We start from the raw sequence: 18,835 nt of genomic DNA on the forward strand, positions 1-18,835 counted from the left end.
ATCCAGTCCATAAGCTCTGACAATGGTCTTGCAATTTTTTAGAAATCTTTGACAAACTTTCTGTAGTAGCCAGCGAATCCCAAGAAGCGTCGGACATCCTCTGGAGTTGTTGGTGTTGGCCAGTCTTTAATCTTTTCTACTCTCTCTGGGTCAGCCTCAATACCATCCTCAGAGACAATATATCCAACATATCGGACTTTGCGCTTAAAGAACTTGCACTTCTTCGGAGCAAGTTTAAGTCCACACTGCTCAAGTCTCCGGAAGACCAATTCCAACCGTTCTACATGCTATTCATATGTCCTTGAGAATATGATGAGGTCGTCCACGTAAATTAAACAGATCTTGAGATGTAGGCCTTCTAGACACTGTTCCTTTAATCTTTGATTGGCTGGTGCATCCGGTTATATTCGAAAAATCCGAGTGGACCGACGGTAAATGTTGTCCTCTGTTTGTGTGCCTCCTCAAGTTCAACCTGATGATATCCACTTTTCATACCCAGCACAGAGAAGTATTTCATCCCACCCAAACAGTCTAACAGTTCTTCAATGCGTGGTAAAGCATAGGAATCCTTAATTGTCCGATTATTAAGCTGGCGAAAATCGATGCACATCCTCAGGCGGCCATCCGTCCTCCTTGCTAAAACAACATTAGATGCCCAAGGACTATGCGAAGGTCTGATGACTCCTGCTGATAGAAGTTCCTGTCGATGTGTTCTGACTTCCTCGTACATGCCTCTGCTTGAAAGGAGTGGAATTCTCAAGATCTATTCGATGATGAACTAAGTCAGAGTGTCCAAGATCTTCATCATGCTTAGATCCTATCAATCCTCCAGGTACCCGCTTATCCTTAGGGCTCCTAAGTAAACCTATAGGTGGCCCTTCCCCATAGGCCTGGGCAAGTTTAAAGGGTGTCGTAGGTGATCTAGTCTTACTCGACATCACGTGTGATATAGCCAAGATATCCACACCTGTAGCAACTAGGTGGACCTTGCACTTGTGTGCATCTGCTTGGATATGAACCAGGTTCATAAGTGACATCTCGTCTTGGCTGCTGTTGATCACCTTCAACCTGTGTAAAAGGTCCAAAAGCAGACTGAGGTGGAAAGTACCTGTCCTGTGGTGAAGGGCTATAACTTGGATGGGCATCTTTCCGCTGTGGCTTGGTCATGTTTCCTTGATGTCTATCTGGCTGACTATGAAGTCTCTGAGGTATGGAAGGGTTGTTGTAAACTTGTTGGTTTACTTGTGCTTGAGCCTGACTCTGCTCCTTCAACTCGGATATCTCTTTCCGGATCTCCTCCATCATGACTTTGAGATCTGTGACTTCCTCCCTAGTTGCTGCAGCACCAGATGAGTTCGAAGTGTTAACCATCTTAATAATCTGTGGCTGACTGCTTCTTTGTTGGTATTCCAGACTTGTCTCTCTTTAAGTCAAACTCTATCTCTCTCAAACAAAGTCGTAGGGCATCGAAGTTGTTGATGGCATCAAACCTATGAGCAGCAACACCCTTCAGTCCAGACTTCAGTCCATCCCACATACGAGTCCTCAACATCTCACCCTGTTCTTCCTCTGGAATAGGGTTGTGCTCCGTTATCTGGTATAACATATTCTCAAGCCTACAACCCCATGTGGTGACATCTTCATCCTCTCTTTGAACACAACTATAAAAGTCAGACATGAGAGTAGCTCTCCTCCGTAATGTTCCAAAGGCACTCTTCATCATGGATAACAGGTTGTCAACTGTAGCATTCCTTCCAAGTTTCATGGCAATAAGAGCTGCTTCACCTTTTAAAGATTTCCTAATAGCCTGCAAAATGACATCATGGGAGTGGGTCTTAGACTGGAGTAGACAGTCAACTTCAAATCGCCATAAGTCACAGGGAGTATCTGTGCCTGCTTCTCCACTGAAGAAGGGTATCCTGGGAAAATAATGAAATGAAGCAGTGGGATTTTGTCCTTCCTTGACTAATGCTGATGGAAGAGGTGGCTTGACATCTGGTCCAATGAGTAAACCTTCCTGTTTGGACGTATCCTTGAGCCAAGTCTTGAATTCTTCAGTGTTGTCAATCTTTGGTGCCATTCCCATCTTCTCAAAGATGATTAGCATACTCTTAAGTTCCTCCTGATTGAGTTCCATCGTGCAGGTTGGTAGGCAAGGTTAATATAATAGTTGGAAGCAAATGCTCACGGAAAGCACACAATTACTCCAAAGTAACTCACTGTTACCAAAACCCAAAGCTTGAAATGGCAAGCAAAATGATGCTATGTACTGGTCCATTCAATGATGAACTGTAGCCACAGGGCTACGTGCCCTTTGGTAATGTGACAACACCCACATACAGGTACGAAGGTTTCAGGTAAGGTTAGGTAAGTGTATTGCTAACTACCAGTAAACACGTAAAACAACTAGTGACACTATGGTAACAGCAAGACAGAAGCTGAAAGAAAACAAGTAGCATTAATGTTGCCCATCGGAGTCACACCTGGAATGAAAAAAAATAATAAATTCATCAGTTGCCAACCTTGATGCAGGAAGGAAGGAAGCAGACTGGACCCAGCGAAATCAAAACCCCAAAACTTGACTGTAGCAGACTAAGTGAACACCTAGCTCATGGCAATAATCAACTGATGTATATTATCTCGCCAAGACAAACAAAGTTAAACAGAACTAAATATCACAGCATATACTACACCAATGTTGAGCCTAAATGAATCCCCAACCAATACACACAACCCAAAGCGGCAATATATGAATAGGGTAAGTATGGGTATACCAGTGCAAAGTCAAGTGCTGTGTTATAGGAGTGTTATTTGCTTATATAATATGGTGGCTATATAAATCTTTCCTAAAAATAGTTTACTATGGTTTAATGTTTATTTATTTGCTATATTTGATAGATATATAGATATAGATATATAAATATATGTTGTTATAGTTGTTGTTGTTGTTGTTGTTGTTGTTGTTTTTATTATTATTTTAAGTGGGCAAGGTATAAGGTGTAAAGAAGAATCAAGTTAAATCACTTACTCACAATCAACCACACAAAGAAATAAACTATGATGGATGTAGATGACCTATGTCTAAATTAAACATATGATGTGAAGTAAACAACTAAATAACAGATATAATTACATCTTTATTGCTTGGCTTGGGTAGGTAGTTAGAAATAAACTTAAGTCCAAAATCTATTCTAATATGGTGAAAGCTATCTAATATCTAATAACTAAGTGTTGGTACCAACATAAACATGACTTGTTAAGCCGGCAATGCAAACTTACAATACAAACAAAAGCTGCAGCAATGAATTATTTCAACAAAGGTATACCCAGGGTACAAAAGCATAATGGCAGTGTTACATAGCTAGCATGTCCTTGTCTCTTGAATGTCAACAACACAATTAACATGCACCAGTCACATGGTGTCAAGAATATTCCTCACAGTACCGATTATCTCTGTGGATGAACAATCACTCGACTGGAATCAATACTGGCTTGGCTGGCTGTACTGGCTGTGCTTTTCTATAGAATGCTGGTCCTCACTTGGGGCTCCATTTTGTAACCCATTTTAGTGTGGAGGCAACATCAAAGGTCCAAGACACTGGTTAAGGGGTGAGAACGTTTTATTCCGGTCAATTAACACACCCTGAAACAATATATCATTCAATATATACAGCGTCATACAATATACTTGAGGTTTAAAAACAGTCCATTACACAAATTAGGTGAAACGTGAATGACAGATCGTATGACAATACAACAAGGGGAGAGAAAACTCCTTGATTTACTCATATCTTCAAATTAAATATACATGACAGACGTCTTAATGCAATAAGAATGGAATAGATGTGATACTCAGTATCACATAAACATACGAGAATGCAAAATAACATAGTTCCTACCCAGTGTATGGCCCCAGGGTGCACACGACGTTCACTGAGCTCCACCAAGCCAGATATGCCAAACGTACCTAAAATCCGTGTAAACAATATACAACATTAATTCTACAGTTACTACAAATCAACATATCTATTATCATTACAAGCGCATGGAACACATCAAAACAACTTAGGCTAAAATCACATTTGTACTTGCATTCACATATACACTATTCTTCCTCTCATGTATGAAATCAGTCAATCAAACACTCAAACATGCAACAATTCACTCATAGGGAAAATATAATTACCTGAATGAATTATATGAGTTATTTGATAGTTTTTGTATTAATTCTATACTCCGAAATGCACTAAACCCTGACTAAAGTGTTATTTACATTAAGGTTAGATTTACCATTGTTAAGGTTGAATTTACTGGTTTTTATATACCCACACAATACAAATATAACATATAAAGTGTACACACTCATAAACCAATGTAAAAGATTAAACTAACCTGTGAGGTATTTGTATCTGTTTATGACTCCATTACAATCCTGATGGTGCAAAGGGTGAATGTGAAGTGCAGATTTGAATTAAAAAAGAGGGCAAGAGTTTGAATGATCTAATTGGTGTTCATTAAATCAGGCCACGTAATAATGTGGTAGCCCTACCTTTCTACCCTTAATCATATTAGAATGAAACTAGCTATAGAGCTAATAATAGACCCAACCTTCTGTGTCCTTATTATTATAGTCTGTATCAAAAATGACCAAACCTGTTGATGGAAAAAATACATTCATTGGTTAGAATCGGAAATAATATACCTGCAATTCTTAAAGCAATTGTCATTATACAAATATCAATGCAACGCTTAAATGACTTAAAACTAAAATTTACATAACTATATAATACAATAATATGTATCTGCCACAATGATATGAAGTAAAAAAAAAATAATACAAAATTGTAAAGTCCTGGACAGACAAATATGCTGTGTTCCCAAACTTGGGCTCCTCTCTGAGAAGGTACTGAAAGAATTGAGAGAATTTATTTCTAAGTGGTCTCGAACCAAAACACTTCACCTCCCCCAAACAAAATGCCAGCAACCCTCCAACCCCCGAAAGAAATGGTCAATCTCAAAGTGAACAATACCTACAACATCTTTTAATTTTCTTATTGAGATTTTTGTTATATCATCATTGTTCTTTCATATTGTTAAATATCTATTTATTAGCTTCATCTGAAACATTTTCCATCATTTGAACCGCAGAACTAGACATCATTATTGAAAAGAAGAAAAATATTATACCTTTTTATATTGACAGACAGATTTTGTACCGCTGATCTGATATATGTCAATAGAAGAGAACCTGGTTTATGATAGACCTACAAACTTTATTACCAAGAAACAAATGCGGACATGCTAACTGATCAGTCCATGCTGTTGTTCCTAAACTGATACCAGAACACACATAACAGTGAAGGATGCAGGAAACTTCCATGCTGTTGTTACTACACTGACACCAGACCACACATAACAGTGAAATATGCATCAATCGTCCATGCTGTTGTTCCTACACTGACACCAGAACACACATAACAGTGAAGGATGCATCAATCGTCCATGCTGTTGTTCCACCACTGACATCAGAACACACATAACAGTGAAGGATGCATCAGTCGTCCATGCTGTTGTTCCTAAACTGATACCAGAACAGTGAAGGATGCAGGAAACTTCCATGCTGTTGTTACTACACTGACACCAGACCACACATAACAGTGAAATATGCATCAATCGTCCATGCTGTTGTTCCTACACTGACACCAGAACACACATAACAGTGAAGGATGCAAGACACTTCCATGCTGTTGTTGCGGGTGGCCCAGTCGTCTAAGGCGCGGCTATTCGCTGTGCAGAATTGCCTACCTTGGGCACGCCAGAAACCTATGATTGTGGGTTCGCCCCGATTATGTTTCTAGGTTTGTCAGCAACATACCCGTGCTCATAGGTTTCATCATAAACGTCTGAGACCTGCAACACTTTGGGCTTTCCTCCCACATTAAGCTGACACGCAGCGATATAACTGGAATACCAAAAGACTTTAAAAGATGGTACTTGTTGTTACCCTGTCTGGCGCTCAGCATTAAGGGGCTAAAACAAGGACTGGTCGGCTCGGAGTCAGTATACTGTGTCTGAGTCGGGTATTCATGTTAAACTGCGGCATGGTATATCTCAGTGAGCTAGCACTATAAATCGGCATCATTCCCGACTAGTACAAGCCGACACATACACACGTGCATGCACGTCGCTATATAAGTGCAATATTCTAGGACGCGACGTTAAACCCCTTTTCACCTCACCTCAAACATGAGTAACAGATAATTTCAGAGCTGACGGACCCGTGACATCAGCTGTTTGAGAATATCAAAGAAGTAAGGCGATAAACAGGATGTTTCAGAGGCATCGCGCACTTTAAATCCAGCGCATCAGTCATTTGCATTGCCAATATAAATATGTTTCAAATTTCCAGTGTCTAGTGAAGCAGACTGTTATCCCTGCTTGACAGCTGACATTGTATTAAGGATTAAGGAATGAGGCCAGAGTGTATCTGGCTGTGTTGCTGGTGTGCTTGGTGGGGACAAAATACAAAATGTTACTCCCTCATCACGTATGTTTTCAAAAACAAATAATAGTTTACTTGCCTTTGCATGTTATTGTTATGGATGCCACAGGTGGGGCAGGGCACACTCACCTTTGCGCGAACACCTGGTTTCAACACTTTTTGATAGTGATATATAAACACATGGGGAGGTGGGGTAGCCTAGTGGTTAAAAAGTTCGTTTACGCTGAATACCGGTTCGATTCCTCTCATGGGTACAATGTGTGAAGCCCATTTCTGGTGTCCCCTGCCGTGATATTCCTGGAATATTGCTAAAGCGGCGTAAAACCTTACTCACTCACTCACTCACTCACTCACTCTTAAACACTTGCTCGGGTTGTAGTCGGAATCGTACATTCGATTGAATATGTAAAGGGTAGTAGAGGAAAAGTTAGTAGTTCATGACAACAATAGCGTTTGCCTCCCAATTTCAAAGGAAAGCGATGAAGCGCGAGCGAGTGGACAATGGAGGGGGGTACTTGAATGTGCGTTAGACCGTTGAATCCTCCCTAAAGATGTGGTAACAATGGGGACAAAGGATGGTATTGATACAAGCGGAGTGAAGGTGTTGACACAGGTGCTCGTCGTCTGCTAGCGGTCCCCCCCGTCTTCAACGGGGTAGATGCGAATAAGAAAAAAGTTCGTCTGCTTTAATAGTCGTCTGCTGGTTTGTTAGTGACAGTTGTACGCAACGAACATGTCTTAATTAGTCTATGATATCATTTTCCAAAATTAGATGGTATATAAAACGTTAGTCCTCGCATAACTAATCATTCGTAGCACAGACCGTCTTCAGCGTCGCATCCATCTACATCAGGCATCGTGAGAAAGTAACATTGTGTAAAAATGACGAGTGAAAAAACGGTTTTTTACTCCTGGAAGTACGTGCACCGCAAACCCGAACAGCTACAGGAAAACACAATAATTCAATCACCGGACTGGTTTCAAAATCGGAAAGAGTGTGTGAAAGATGCTGACAATATGTTTCAGCCAGACAATGATGATACAGCCAAAAGAATAATCATCAAGAAGATCAGAACATTCCCCTTATGTGTCGACGAACTAGATGCGCACCACACGCGCAAGCACGCTGAGGAACTGCTGTCGCTCTGTTACTGCTTGGAAGTGACTAAGCTCATATGTCAACTATCCCGAGAATTGTGTTTTGGCTGTATGTTTGAAGCAGATGGTCATCAATCCCATACCTGTCGCTTGACGGAAGAGGAACAGGTGGACAAATACTTTACAATGTCAATGAATGATCTCAAGGATGTACGTGTGTTAGATCGATGGATGAGCATTTTAGCTGATGACTCATCATTGAAAGATTCCTTTAATTTTGTACCTTATCAGTGTAAAGATTATCGCAACACGTATTTCAAAACCCCAGAATGGTTTGAACAATTGAAGCGACGTGCTGTAAAAATGTTAATATTTGAAAAAAATTACTCCTCGTAGTTGAAAATCCTTGACTTGTGTTAATAGCTATTCGTATGGTAGTTGAATTCACATGACTTATTCTATACAATAAAGCATGATAGTATTGAACAATGCATGTGTTTGTTAACATTGCTGTGTATATAAAGAGAGTGTGCGCAGATGGGCGGTCGCAGTTGAGTTTACCTCACGAGACAGAAACATGTCTAGTAAGTCACATGTAACACCGTCGTCGTCTCGTCAGAAAGAGTTAGAGAGCTATTACTTTAATCCCAAGTCCCCGGGTGCGTATTACGGTGCCTCCAAATTTCAACAAAGTTTAAAAAGACGTGGTAAAACGTTGGGTGTGTCTAAGGTAAAAGCCGAATTGAGCAAGCACGATGCTTACACGCTTCATAAGTCGGTGAATCGCAAATTTCAACGTCTCAAAGTACTCGTCAACCGAGTAGATGAACAGTGGGATGTAGACCTGATGGACATGAGTCGCTATGCTAAAGCGAACGGTGGTGTACGTTACGTCGGTGAGAATCGTCGTTTCTTACAGCCTCATCCCCACAACCATTATTTGAGAATGTTGCGACGTATCGCTCGTCCCGACACGACGAATAGAAGCATTAAGCGAACCCTGTTAAACCATACTCCCTTGATACAGTTTATATTCGAGTACGAACACGTCAGACAGGTCAGAGACGAAGCCCAAAGAGCTCTCCAAAGACTGGCTAGACGTCAACAACGGCCACTCGTACCGAGGGCTGCATAAATAAGCCCGCACCGGTGACAGAATGTATCAGTTCGCACAGATACTCCGTGAAATATGTCCACGAAATGTTTGCTCCCTTTCATCACACCTACCACCTTGTCCGTGATCGGGGGCACGTGTAGCGGCAAGACCTATTGGACGAAACGCCTGTTAGAGAATGCCAGTACAGTGTTTGATAAGCCACCCGACCTCATCGTGTACTGTTACGGGGTGTGGCAGGATCTGTACGCCGACGTGCAGCAATCTATTGCTAACATTCAGTTTCACGAATCTTTACCCAGCGAAAGCCAACTGCGTTTGTGGTCCGAACAGTCGAGCAAAAACATGATTCTCGTGTTAGACGATCTCATGATGGACATATGTACCAGTAAACTCATGTTAAACGTATACACCACCTTGTCGCATCATCTGGGCATTACCGTGATCAATCTGCTACAGTCCGTCTACCCTAAAGGTCCCTGTTCACGGACGGTCAGCGTGAATACGCATATGTTCGTCTTGATGAGCAATCCCCGTTCCGCTCACGAATACAAGATTTTGGCCTCGCAAATATTTCCAGGTCAAAGCAAGTATTTTTCGGAATCTTACAAGGATGCCGTGGAAGGGAGGAAATACGGCTATTTAGTCGTGGACGCCTCGCCGTACAGTGACCCGGAATACGGACGCTTACGCACCGGCATCTTACCCAGCGAACTTTGCACCCTCTATTTTCCCAAATAAAAAGCGATAAACACGCTTCAATCGAGTCAGTCTTACAGCAGCCGCGCTATGAGCAAGGTCTACTTTTGGATGATCGTGTGTAACCCGCCACCCTCTACCTTGTCCGTAAGAGCTACCCCGGACCAGACCGAAGAGATCACCTTAAAAGAGAGCCCTATGTGGTTTTCATCGAAGGAAGCGTGCATCACATCTCTTAAAGAAGCTTGGCGGATTGGAGTGGACCAACCCGATTCATACGGCGGGCCTGTAGGTTATACGTACAAAAAGGTTCGCTTCACACCATGAGCGAGTGTATTCGAGTTAACGTGGATTTTCTCCACGTACTGAGTCGGTCTAAGCCTGTACAGCGTAAAACATTACTGTCTCATCTGTCCAAAAACCAGTTTAAGGCCATCATCACGTTGTTACATAACATTATCATCGGACACATTACCGTGACGGATCGCGAGAAAAAGACCTTGTACCGGTACAGAAAGATCATTCGGTTACTAGCCAGCAAACGGGAAGGATACAGAGCTAAAAGGGAGTTGCTGGTTTCTTTTCACTTTATATTACCACCTTGTGTGAGAGCGCTCGACAGGTATTTCGCACCCGAACATGACGAAACCCATGATCCTGTTATCTCGCGAGACGTACCATCGCCTGATCCAACCTCCTCCGAAGATGGAAGCCAACCCCCCTCCAGTCCTGAAACCCCCACCAGCCCCTATGCCGCAACAGCAGCAGACTCCAGACAACACTACAACTGATGAACCACCGGCTGAGCGGGATACGTCCATCCACGATAATATCACCTCGCCACACAACAAACTAACAGGAGGGTGTACATCAACGATGACAGCAGTGGACACGCCTGCACACCCACCTAGTGTTTTAAATCAACTGTTACAAGATGTTCGGTCGGATAAGCTTAAGGGGAAATTGGTGTCCCTGTGGCAATATCTCAACCAACAAAAAGCTCTCGGTCGCATCAATTGGAATACTAATCTCGAATTGATAAACAAACATGGACATACTATCAACCATTCCAATGTCATCGAGTTCATTCGACAGTTAGTGTTACAGAAAACTCATTACAATCTTGATGATGAATTTCAAACTTTCCTTCGACTACTAAAACTACTGCCTGCATCACAGACCTTTTTCACACAAGTAGGAAAAGGTCAGCAAAAGCGAAAATTAGCTACTATGAACAAAACAAAAAACATGTTTGTTCAAAGCAAAGTGAAATATGGTGTTCCTGGAACGAGGAAAGCAAAGCTTTTGGAAACCTTTTAGTAACAATGTTACTGAAGTTGTTGGAATGTAAATATATGTAATATTGGTTAGGTATTATGAGATGTTACTGTAAAGCAACAACTTTCTGAATAAAAGTTAAGGAATTATTCATTTGTATGTTATATATGTATGTATGTTATATGTATGTATGTTATATGTATGTATGTATGTATGTATGTATGTATGTATGTATGTATGTATGTATGTATGTATGTATGTATGTATGTATGTATGTATGTATGTATGTCGGATGATCTTGTACGAGTCGTTGTATTATCATTTACGAATTATCTCCCTTGGACCATACCTTCAAGATGATGTTCAGTACAAACTAGGAAAATTCAAGTCATTTTCCTGCAAGTTCAGTTTTTACACCTGTCCAAGCTGAACAACATCATGATGATATGAAACATCAGAAATTTAAACATTTAGAAAAAATAGGACATAATACTGACAGAACATTAAAGAATTTTTATTCGAATCACAGTTCCTTTTATACAAAAGTATTTCTTAAAAATCACCTTTGAGGAAAACAAAAACAAATTATCACATCCCTGATGAGTTCAAAAACTTGTTCATATCACATAATATATATGGAAAAAAAAAGAGAAGGTTTTCAATCGTAGCTCTAGGACTTGAACGGTCAGCAGCATCTCGATTGTACATAAATATAAAATCACATCCATGATCATGAAAAAAACCAACAACAAATTATCACATCCCTGATGAGTTCAAAAACTTGTTCATATCACATAATATATATATATATATATATATATATATATATATATATATATATGGAAAAAAAAAAGAAGGTTTTCAATCGTAGCTCTAGGACTTGAACGGTCAGCAGCATCTCGATTGTACATAAATATAAAATCACATCCATGATCATGAAAAAAAACAACAACAAATTATCACATCCCTGATGAGTTCAAAAACTTGTTCATATCACATGATATATATATATGGAAAAAAAAAGAAGGTTTTCAACCGTAGCTCTAGGACTTGAACGGTCAGCAGCATCTCGATTGTACATAAATATAAAATCACATCCATGATCATGAAAAAAAAACAACAACAAATTATCACATCCCTGATGAGTTCAAAAACTTGTTCATATCACATGATATATATATATATATGGAAAAAAAAGAAGGTTTTCAACAGTAGCTCTAGGACTTGAATGGTCAGCAGCATCTCGATTGTACATAAATATAAAATCACATCCATGATCATGAAAAAAACAAAACAACAAATTATCACATCCCTGATGAGTTCAAAAACTTGTTCATATCACATGATATATATATGGAAAAAACAAAAAGGTTTTCAATCGTAGCACCACAACATCAATGGTCAGCACCATCTCCATTATACTAGTAAGTAGTATCAATAAAGTTCTTTTAGTTATCAAGTGAACTTGTTCATATCACATGATATATATGGAAAAACAAAAAGGTTTTCAATCGTAGCACCACAACATCAATGGTCAGCACCATCTCAATTATACTAGTAGTATCAATAAAGTTCTTTTAGTTATCAAGTGAAATTCTCCTTGTCTGATATCTTGTCAGATATCTCAGTGGGGTACGTACTGGGAGAGTTGTGGTTTCCTTGATTGGAGTTGCGGGTTCGTTCATTGGAGTTGTTGTCAAGCATTGTGCTGTAGGGACTGGAGAAGCAGTTGCAGGTAACTGGGTAACAGGTGTCCGCTGAGGTGATGAGGGAGGTGATGGTGATGGTGATGGTGGTGTTGGTGGTGGTGGCATATGCGGAGATAGTGGTGGTGATGGGATTTCGAAAGGTGATGGGGGTGCAGATCATCATCAACATCATCATCATCATCATCAACAACAGTAGTGTTAAGCGAAGGTGTGCGGGATCCGTTTACACATCTCAACAGTCGTGTACTACAGTGTCGTATTATCAGTTTAAGCACTTGCAGCAGGAAAACTAATGTCATCATGATCAACACACCAACTAATTCCTGTTGAATGACTGAAAAACCAACAGACAAAACAAAAATCTTACTTTAAGGAATGTGCTAAAGGCTTATGATGATTAATGATAAATAATACATTACATATCTGTCAGTGGTATAGAACAATCTTTATATATTTTATTTTCAAATTGACTATGAAAGTTTCTATGATTAGTAACACAAATGTTACCTTTTCTTGATTTGAAGAAACAAAATAGAGCAAACAATATGGAAATTATGATTACAAAGATGAAAATAGGGAGTAGGACTTTTAGTAACATACTGGAATTGGAAGATGAGATAAGATCATCCTTTGCAGTAGCTGCTGGTGTCACAGTAGTCCGTGGCATTGACGATGTCATGATGGTGGTGGTGGTGGTGGTGAGTGTCTCGGTACTAGACCACAATGTCATTGATGATGTGAGCTCAGCATCCGTGGCGGTAGTGGCGTCAGCAGTGGTGGGGGTTGTCATTGACGATGTTAGCGCAGCATCCGTGATGGAAGTGGTGACAGCAGTGGTGGGGGTTGTCATTGTCGTCGTCCTCAATGATGGCGATGGAGTGATGTCTGTTCAATAAGATAAACAATTCTAAGTATACCTTTTGTTTTCATTGTTGTATCGCAAGAACACACACACACACACACACACACACACACACACACACACACACACACAGAGAGAGAGAGTTACCTACACGGTACTACCTTTAGATTAGTTTGAGAAAATCGTTTCAATCTTCAAGTGAGAAGGCTTTCATTAATAAAATTATTATAATCATGTGTTGCACATCCATTTATAATATAAAATTTAGTTCGATCGTGAAAAATTGGTTACTTACCGCATCTGACTCCGTTCACGTCGATGACATTCATGGGACATATGATGTCGGAACATTCGACATCGCCCCCTCTGATTGTCATCAGATCCGGGAACAGGTTTCCTCGAATCGCCAGTTCATCGCCCCTCCCCAGCTCAATGCGGACGATACCTACGAAAGGCTTTCCGTTCATGTGTATGTACTTGACATTTGTCCTCTTGCATGATACGATCAATCCGGCACCGTTTGTTTTACATGTACGTATATCCAATTCGGGTTTCTCTGTAAGTACAGAGCCGAGGGAGAACCAAACTATTAACAAACACTTAAGCATCATGACCATCTCCCTGTCGCATCCCGCGCTCGCTCACATGTGACTGATCGGCTTAAGATAAGCATGCGCAGAAGAGGCTTGCAGAACTCCGCATACAACTTTTTCATGATATTTACCCTAAGCGAACCCTATGCGGAGATGCTGACAATTAGTTTTCAACTGCTAATATGAGACAATTTTCATCTGTTCCGTTCGAATGTGATGACATTGTCTGGAAATATGTAATGAAATCGATGATTGATGATTTTTACATGAATATGATTCGCTTCAGTTCGATGCAATAATTACTACAAGGTTAAGAAATTCAAAACAATTTTTATTACACATCTAACTATGAAATATCACATGCGTTTCATTACAGAAGATACTATGTACAACTGCATAATAATATATTATATATCTATCCACCTCAGAAGAATCTATGTACAACTGTATAATAATATATTATATATCTCTCCATCATAGAAATCTAATCATTCATGTCTATCAAGGTTACCATAATTATGTGAATGATATGATAAATATAGCCACTGACCCTATCCAATTTCTTCCGTGATAATACATTGATCAATTATCTTTGCTTTGAGGATAATGTGATATCAGTCCATTATTATTTGTAAAGTGACAGTCCATTTCTTTTGTCTCTCGTCAGTTAAATAATTTTGACGAACCCACGTTTCGTCCTCGTGGAAAGGTGACGGATCATAGCCGGCATGAACGATTCCATATTCAACCATATGTTGCTTTGCTTTTCGAAAAAGATCCTCGTGTGTCAGAGTTTTCATGACCTCATCGAAGTACCACGTGACCTCGGAGCTGTAGCTCTTAGGATATAGACACGTGTGTTGTCGCTGCGAGGGATGGCTGATTTCACATCCGGGACATGGACAGTTAGTTTCTTTAATTCTTATCTCTATACCATCGCGCAGTGCCGCGACATAGTAACCATCGAGGATATGTTCAAACTCCAGCCTCTGTTTCTCAATCTTCATTTGCTTGGGGAGCGGCGACACAAAGTTGTAACTCCCGAGCTGTATGCGATACGGTCCCTCTGAGACCTGGAACTGCGTCGATTTAACTAACTCCAAAGCAATTGACAGAGCCAACATTTCATCGCTATAATATCGCTCATCCTCATGGACTGTGCGTCCTCGTCGATCCGTGATGATGAAATGATATTTCATCGATGACATCGTTGAGCTGTTGCAGTTCATGGCGGTGCTGTTGATAATAACCAAAAACAAAAAACAAACAAAAATATATAAAAATAAATAAATAAAAATAACAAAACAATACGCATTACATATTCATTCCTATATGTGTTTAAAATGTACTGTTATAAACGACATTTGCCTTTATTTCAATTCACTGTTTCCATAGCGATATGTTATTCTATTAATTCATTCATTACTTTCCTTTATCTATCAGTTGTTTTGTTAACGAAACGAGTATAATCGGTTAACCTGATATAGGTAAGATGTGCATCCATCGAATACATGTATACACGTGTCTTCGTGTAGGCATGCTTCTTGCAGTTCTTGACTAGTAGTCATCCGCCTGTCTGCGACTCTTCATACAGGGGATAGTGTGCGTGCTTTAAACACGATAAACCATTGACAAGGAGAGATTTGGATCGTCTCTACTCGGGAGCAATGTAACCATAGGGCAAGGATGTTACCCTGTCATCGAGTATGTACCTTTTATTGTCTAAAGGAGACAACGCCACTTTCCTAACCTTCACTGTGTACAATGTGTTGTGAAAAGACCTGATTTGTTGAAAAGTAGCCCAAAACTGTTTTCTATCAAACACACATTGTTTTAACATCTCATGACGTAGGTGTTTTTTCACCCAGGTACGCTGTACACCCTTAGCACGTTTCTCCTCTAACAGTACAGTACTCTTTTCTCCTTCCTCGCTCTCGACCCTCTGCTTTACTACAAAACTGTAGCATTTACTTTTCAATCCTACAAATTCGATGATAATATTATGTGCGGTTTCTGATTTCATAAGACCCGGCTCTTTATGTCTTTCTTTACTGTACAGCGGATGAGTCTTTGGAAAATTGGATGTGTCAAACAATTCCATGTGATAGCTCATAAACAGATAAGGGTCAAGGAGGGGTTTTTCGGGCGGAGCGCTCACGGCGAATAAGAGCGAATCTGTATCAGACATACACAGTTTCACCCGACTACCGTACTGTCTAACCAAAACGTCATACCAGAAAGAATAGATTCTTCTCTTGGCATGTTCCAGTATACAGAAACCCACGGCGATGGGTTTGTTTAATGCGACTGAGGTGCGTTCCATTTCTACCGAAGTCAACTGTTCGGAGAAAATATTGAGACGTTTGAAATTGCACTTGGCAGTACATTTCGCCAGTATGTTAGCATCGGTCACCAAACGAATGTCCTTATACTTTCTACAGTTTTCAATCTGTTTTCCATAACACGCATTGCTCAAAAGTTTGTAAAAATCTTTCGATGCGCTGTCGCTAGCCATTTTACGTTTGTGCGTGTTGATATCGATATAAGGTTTCATCCATGCATACTGAGCGAATCTGACTACGGCGTGAATATGTTTCACTCGCATTCCCAGTCTCAAGTAACACTTCAACGTTTCGAAATGAACAATGTAGTTGTTTTTGTCGTAAAGCGTGCAAAACAATTTCTTCCCGCTCGATTTAGTTTTAGATAGACCTAATTCTTTTAAAATCTCTTCACAGTACGGTGAAAATTCGTTCGATGGTATGTCTCTATGCATTGGCGCAGGAGGGAATGAAGCGAAGAAGTCGTGTAAATGCGGAGGAATTGTCAGATCGCATTCTATCGCATAGCCATAGTCTCCGTCATAAGGGACAGACATCCAGTCAATGCTGTCAAACACGTCACGCTCTAAGAACTCAAACTTCCCCACGGGCAAGGGCTCTGTCATACAAGTAGCGTACAGGCTATTGACGTCGTAGTACAACAAATAACCCGTCTCTTTTGTAGGGTCGTACTCGTCCCCCATGTATACATTGTTACTTTTGAAATAACGATGGCTGATGAAACTACATCCACCCCTGATACCCCTCTCAAAATACCCGTACAAATCGGGGTGTGTTAAGAGACGTAACTGAACACCAGTGAGCTTGAGGCAGCTCATGTTCGAGAAACCGGGCAGACTCACAAAATGAAACGGCTCGAGACCGTAGTCCTTCATACACATAGATCGAAACATTTGCATGACGTCGCATAACAACAAGGTGTCTACCGTCACGTACAATTTCACAAAATCATTCATCGATTTCATGTCAAACGTATGCCAAAGTTGTTGTACAAAGTCATAATCTGGATCCGAAATTCCTTCCTCGCTCAGCGAAGAATAAAACTCATCTTTGGACGGTAAACATGTCTCACCCAATACCTCAAAACTGCTCAGATATTCATAACAGAACGGTAATTTTCTCGTCAAGAGGTGTACATGGTGAGGATACTGTTCATTTAAATGTTGAAAGTGCTCAATGCCTTTGTCTTTCAAGTTTTTAGTTAACTTGTCTAGGGAAGCATTCAAAAATTTATAAGAATCCAAGAACACGAGGTTGTCGACGCTGAAACTTAAAAAAATTTCAGTATTGTGACCAATACAATTTAATTCTCTGTCCGAAAAGGCTTCAACAGCCTGTAACAACAGATGTGTGTCGTACTTTTCTGCATTGTGTAGCACACAAACGACCCTCTTTCGTTGTCGATAATTGAGATTACAGTCAAAATGCGCTAACCCTCTGACCCGACCTGTTAAATGATCGTGGTCCACGACCGGCGATGACAATTCGAACCCCTCTCCGCATAACCAACAGACATCATCTATGTTTATCTCTATGGCATCATCGCGAGAGATGATGGGGTCAACTGGATTTGCATAAATTTCGTCTTGGATCCAATCGTAAGCCTCTAAAATACTCGTCATAAAATGAATACCGGCATCGGGACCGGTATACACTTGCAAGGGTTGACAATAGTCTTGTACACGACTAATCAGTTTGTAAGCATAGGCACAGGGAACGTGAGTTTGGAGACGATTAGAATCCGGATCGTCTTGCGGTTCGAGTACAGATTCAAAATCGGCATAAAAAATGAAATCGCATTCTTGTTCGTAGGATTTCTGTCTCAAACCGTATTCGAGCAGATCGCCATCATCATCTTCACTCGGCATTGTAATTCTCTGCGTTTTTTGATTACAATAGGAAGCATGTTTTTCGAAGGCCGACTGTTTTGTAAAAGACCAAAGACATCGTCGACACACTTGACTGTTTCTTTGCGTAATAGATGATTTCACCAAACTCGCCAAGTTGGTAATTAAACAGAAATGACTCTTTCCTATATCCGTTAGTAGCAAGAGATCGATACACCGTTCGCGAGGAACATCATCCTGTTGTTTACTAATGAGAACAGGATAAATGTAACCTGGAGTAACGTTACCGCGTTTGTCAACCACCGGTTCTTCATACCCATATACATTAATGGATACATTGTTTTGACTTTCAAATTTAGAAACCTTTTTTAAGGTCATGGGAAAGGAGATACCGTTTATATTAAACTTATCGATGTGGGGCAAGTAATGGATTTCACGTTCGCGATGAGACTCTGGGGGAGCGGGGAAAAAGTGAGCTATCACCGAATACAGAAAACACAGATCATCGCTGTTGTCTATGTTCAGTATTGATTTCTTATGTCGTTTCAATTCCGTGGGTAGATTGATGAACGATGAGCCGCGAAAGGGTCTGAACCGAGTTACGGTTAGTTTGACGTTGAGAACTCTTTCAAAGTTTAGATTTGAACTCTCTCCCTCATAGTTATCTATACGTCGTAATAATGTATTGACGTGCTGGTGATATTGTTCGATCAAACTGTCAACCTCCGTACCAACCACCATCGGCGAATGAAAAAAAGGTTCCGTGTGATTCACTTGTCCATCGTCTGCTA

General features: G+C 40.4%; 1 protein-coding gene across 1 annotated transcript; it reads right to left on the bottom strand.

Annotated features, from left to right (window-relative positions):
* Positions 1-14,330: 14,330 nt before the first annotated feature.
* On the bottom strand, positions 14,331-15,475 carry LOC125374520. Its single transcript, XM_048385420.1, has 2 exons — positions 15,334-15,475; positions 14,331-15,091 (listed from the first exon to the last, which is right to left on the bottom strand). The coding sequence occupies exons 1-2, from the start codon at positions 15,366-15,368 to the stop codon at positions 14,470-14,472; spliced, it is 657 nt and encodes a 218-aa protein (XP_048241377.1). The 5' UTR covers positions 15,369-15,475; the 3' UTR covers positions 14,331-14,469.
* Positions 15,476-18,835: the final 3,360 nt, after the last annotated feature.

The sequence above is a fragment of the Haliotis rufescens genome, unplaced genomic scaffold (genome assembly GCF_023055435.1).
Source record: "Haliotis rufescens isolate VD_foot unplaced genomic scaffold, xgHalRufe1.0.p SCAF_58, whole genome shotgun sequence".
NCBI lineage: Eukaryota > Metazoa > Mollusca > Gastropoda > Lepetellida > Haliotidae > Haliotis > Haliotis rufescens.